Below are 3,569 nucleotides of genomic sequence, written 5' to 3' on the forward strand. Positions count from 1 at the left end.
TCGTGCCGTTGTCGCTGAGCATGGTAGCGCAACGGCCTCGTCGGCTGGTAAAACGCTTGAAAGCTGCAAGGAAAGCAGACGAGGTTACATCCGAGACGGCTTCGAGATGGAGTGCCCGGGTGCTTAAGCAGACGAAGAGTGCGACGTAGCCCTTATAGGAATTGTGACCACGCCCAGCTGTGGTACGTATTTTGACTGGTCCGGCGTAGTCCACTCCAGTGGTTAAGAAGGCTCATTGAGGGGCTGTGCCGGTGTTAGGAAGATGGCCCATGAGTTGACCGCCTGCTCGTCCTCTGAAACGAGCGCATTTGACGCATTTTCTGATTTCAGCCCGAACCAGAGATCTCCCACGCAGGATCCAAAACTGACGAACCATGTGGCTTCTGGTCAGCTGCGGTCCGCCATGGAGAGTGCGTAGGTGGGCGTCCCTCACTAATAGCGTGGTCAGAGGGCAATTCTTCGATACGAGGTAAGGATGCCTTTCGTTAAACGGTAGTAGAGCGTTGGCCAGTCGTCCTCCCACTCTGAGCAGACCTTGTTCATCTAGGAAAGGCCTTAGCGATGCCAGCGGCGAAGTCCTCTTCAGCTCTCTATGTCCCTGAAGATGGCTTAGTTCCTCCCCAAAGTAGGCTTGCTCCGAGACCCGATGAGCGGCTCGGAGGGCGGAGGTGCGTTCTTCCGCCTTGATGAACCCGCTTTCGCACGGTCTTTTCCGGGCAAGGTTGCTGAGCCTGAAGCAGTAGGCTAGTACCGTTAGAAGCCGGGAGAATACCTGGTAAGGAGCTCATCCGAGTTGTCTTCTACGGCCAGATGTACTGTGACCTTGCGTTGTTCTAAGTCCGTGGTCTCGCTTTTTTCCAGGCGTTCGGCTGGCCACTGGTTGGCTGATTTAGAGAGCCAGGAAGGTCCTTGCCACCAGAGTTCGGCCCTCAAGAGATCAGCTGGAGAGATCCCTCGCGTGGCCAGATCTGCCGGGTTGTCCGATGATGCCATGTGTCTCCAGAGGTCGGGTGGAAGCTCGGACTGGATGTCGGAGACCCGATGAACTACGAAAGGCTTCCACTGTGAGGCGTGTCCACGGATCCAGTATAGGCAAACGCTGGAATCCGTCCACGCCAGCATCCTGACCGGTAGGTCGAGTCCTTCCTTGACCCGAACCATGAGTTTGGACAGCAAAGAGGCGCCACACAGCTCAAGTCTCGGGATGGTTGCGGTTTTGACCGGGGCCACCTTGGTTTTGGCCACCACGAGCGAAGTTCTGACCTGGCCCTCGTGTTCAACTCGCAGGTAGACCGCCGCTGCGTACGCCCGTTGTGAGGCATCACAGAAGCCATGAAGCTCCAGGTCCGGTTGGCTCTTGGAAGAAGTGATGATCCAGCGTGGTATGGTAAGAGTCTCCAGCTGGTCCAGCGAGTGCCTGAAGGTTTGCCAACGTCTTTGGATGTCCTCAGGAAGAGTTTGATCCCAGTCGGCGCCCAAGATCCAGAGATCCTGCATCAGGATTTTTGCGGTGACCAGCACCGGGGCCACCCAACCCAAGGGGTCGAAAAGGCTCTCGACCTCCGAGAGTATGGAGCGCTTCGTTGATGCCGGCGGGGAGTCCGTTGGAGGCGCAACCCGAAGCGAGAAGGAGTCGGTTGTCGGATCCCAGTTGACCCCTAGCCTGGCAATTCCTGGCCATTCCTGGAAGAGGTGCTGGTCGGAGGCGCCGTTCTCCCTCAACTCTGGTACGTTCGACGCCCACTTGCTCAGGTCAAATCCTCCAGCCTTGAAGATCTGAATGACCTGGTGTTTTGCTTGCAGGGCTTCGTCGACGTCGTCTGCTCCTGCAAGGATATCGTCGACGTAGGTGTACCTGCGAATGGCGCCCGCTCCCAGTGGCAACCTGTCCCCTTCATCCTTCTCCAGCTGGTTGAACACCCTCAAGGCTAAGAAGGGCGCACAGGCTGTTCCGTAGGTCACGGTGGTGAGTTGAAAGTCCTGCACTCTTTCATCCGGACCAGTTCGCCAAAGAATCCGTTGCCATTTCGTATCCTCCGGATGAACCTGGATTTGACGGAAGATTTTCACCACATCTGTAGTGAAAACGACCTTGAAGATACGCCACCGTGTCAAGACCATCCAGAGGTCTGCTTGGAGCTGAGGCCCTGCGGACAAACAATCATTAAGCGAGTATCCTGAAGCGGTTCGAAAGGAGGCATTGAAGACGACTCGTAGTTTTGCCGTAGGGTCGTGCCGCTTGACGACTGCATGATGCGGGAGATAATACGCCGATTCTTCCTTGGCCGTTTCCGGGACTGTCTTCATGTGCTGCAGGGACAGGTATTCTTCCAGGAATTTGCTGTACTTGTCCTTTAATGCGTGGTCCGAGGCTAATCGGCGTTCGCAATTGAACAGGAGCTTCAGCGCGGATGTCCTAGAAGGCTTCAGCGAAGCGGCAGAGTCCCGTATGAAAGGTAAGCGTACCACATAGCGTCCATTCTGGTCTCGTGCATGGGTCCCCTTGAAGTGCTGCTCGCATTTCTCCTCTTTTTCCGACATTGGGGGGCGGTCGTGAACCTCCTCTAGCTCCCAGAAACGCTGGAGCAGCGGACCGATGTTAGCTTCGGTTCGGCAGTGGAAGGTACGCGCCTCCTCTTGAGCTGTGGCGGAAGATGTTGCTCCCATAAGGACCCAGCCGAAGGGTGTAAGCTTCGCCGTGGGCGTTCCTGGTGATCCCGTTCGAGTGACGTCCGTGAACAGAGCTCCACAGACATCTGCTCCCAAGACGAGGTCCACGCGGGCCGGCACGCCATATTCTGGATCGGCTAACGGAAAACCCTTCAGGTGTAGCCAAGGTTGTGGAGTGATTCGATGGGCTGGCAACAAAGATGTTAGTTTCCGCAAAACCAAGGCCCGAACCGGCAAGCGGAAGCCGGACGGATGGCGGGGTCGTACTACCAAGGAGACCTCGCCTGTAGAAACCCCGTTCTGGTTTTCTTGGACGCCGGAGATAGTAACTCGTACCGCCCGCCGTGGCAAACGAAGGGCCTGAACCACCCAAGAGGAGACAAGAGAAGCGTCGGAGCCCGTATCCAGGAGCGCTCGGACTTCAAGGGCTTCGCCTGATGGTGCCTCCAATTTCACCTTGGCTGTTGCTAGTACAGCGGCTGAGCGTGGTCCGGCCGTCAAGGAGAGCGAGGTCGCTGAGCAGGGTTCCTCCGGAAGCGAAGATGAAGATCCCGTCGGCATTGCCTCCATAGAGCCGTAATTGCAGGTTGACGACGTTGTCTTGAGCGCGTCGTGAAGCAGAGTGTGATGGCGTCCACTGCAAGCTAAGCAAGATTGTTTAGAGGGGCACTTACTCAAATCATGACCCACCATTAGGTAGTTAAAGCATGCCTTGAGACTCTGCGCCTTTTCCTTGCGCTTCAAGGGGGCCAATGCCTTGAACTTATAGCAGCAGCCCAGAGAATGACTGCCCGAGCAAGAGGGGCACTTCCTGGGTTGTGTAGGTTTAGCGGCTGCGGTCAGTACCGTCGTAGAGTTCCTCTTTTTTACCGCCTCTTTATTTTAGGCTTGGCTTCCTT

At 56.3% G+C, this 3,569-nt stretch overlaps 1 protein-coding gene across 1 annotated transcript; it reads right to left on the reverse strand.

Annotated features, from left to right (window-relative positions):
* Positions 1-232: 232 nt before the first annotated feature.
* On the reverse strand, positions 233-3,363 carry LOC123988659. The gene is made up of 2 exons (XM_046289411.1): positions 773-3,363; positions 233-731 (listed from the first exon to the last, which is right to left on the reverse strand). The coding sequence occupies exons 1-2, from the start codon at positions 3,361-3,363 to the stop codon at positions 233-235; spliced, it is 3,090 nt and encodes a 1,029-aa protein (XP_046145367.1).
* Positions 3,364-3,569: the final 206 nt, after the last annotated feature.

The sequence above is a fragment of the Osmia bicornis genome, unplaced genomic scaffold (genome assembly GCF_907164935.1).
Source record: "Osmia bicornis bicornis unplaced genomic scaffold, iOsmBic2.1, whole genome shotgun sequence".
Taxonomy (NCBI): Eukaryota; Metazoa; Arthropoda; class Insecta; order Hymenoptera; family Megachilidae; genus Osmia; species Osmia bicornis.

What these genes read in the sequence shown, in the direction of transcription:
- LOC123988659 (XM_046289411.1), bottom strand. Translation starts at nt 3,363, where the DNA reads ATGGTGGGTCATGATTTGAGTAAGTGCCCCTCTAAACAATCTTGCTTA. An exon ending in TCGGATGAGCTCCTTACCAG is followed by an intron (nt 732 to 772) that starts GTATTCTCCCGG and finishes CTACTGCTTCAG; the next exon opens with GCTCAGCAACCTTGCCCGGA.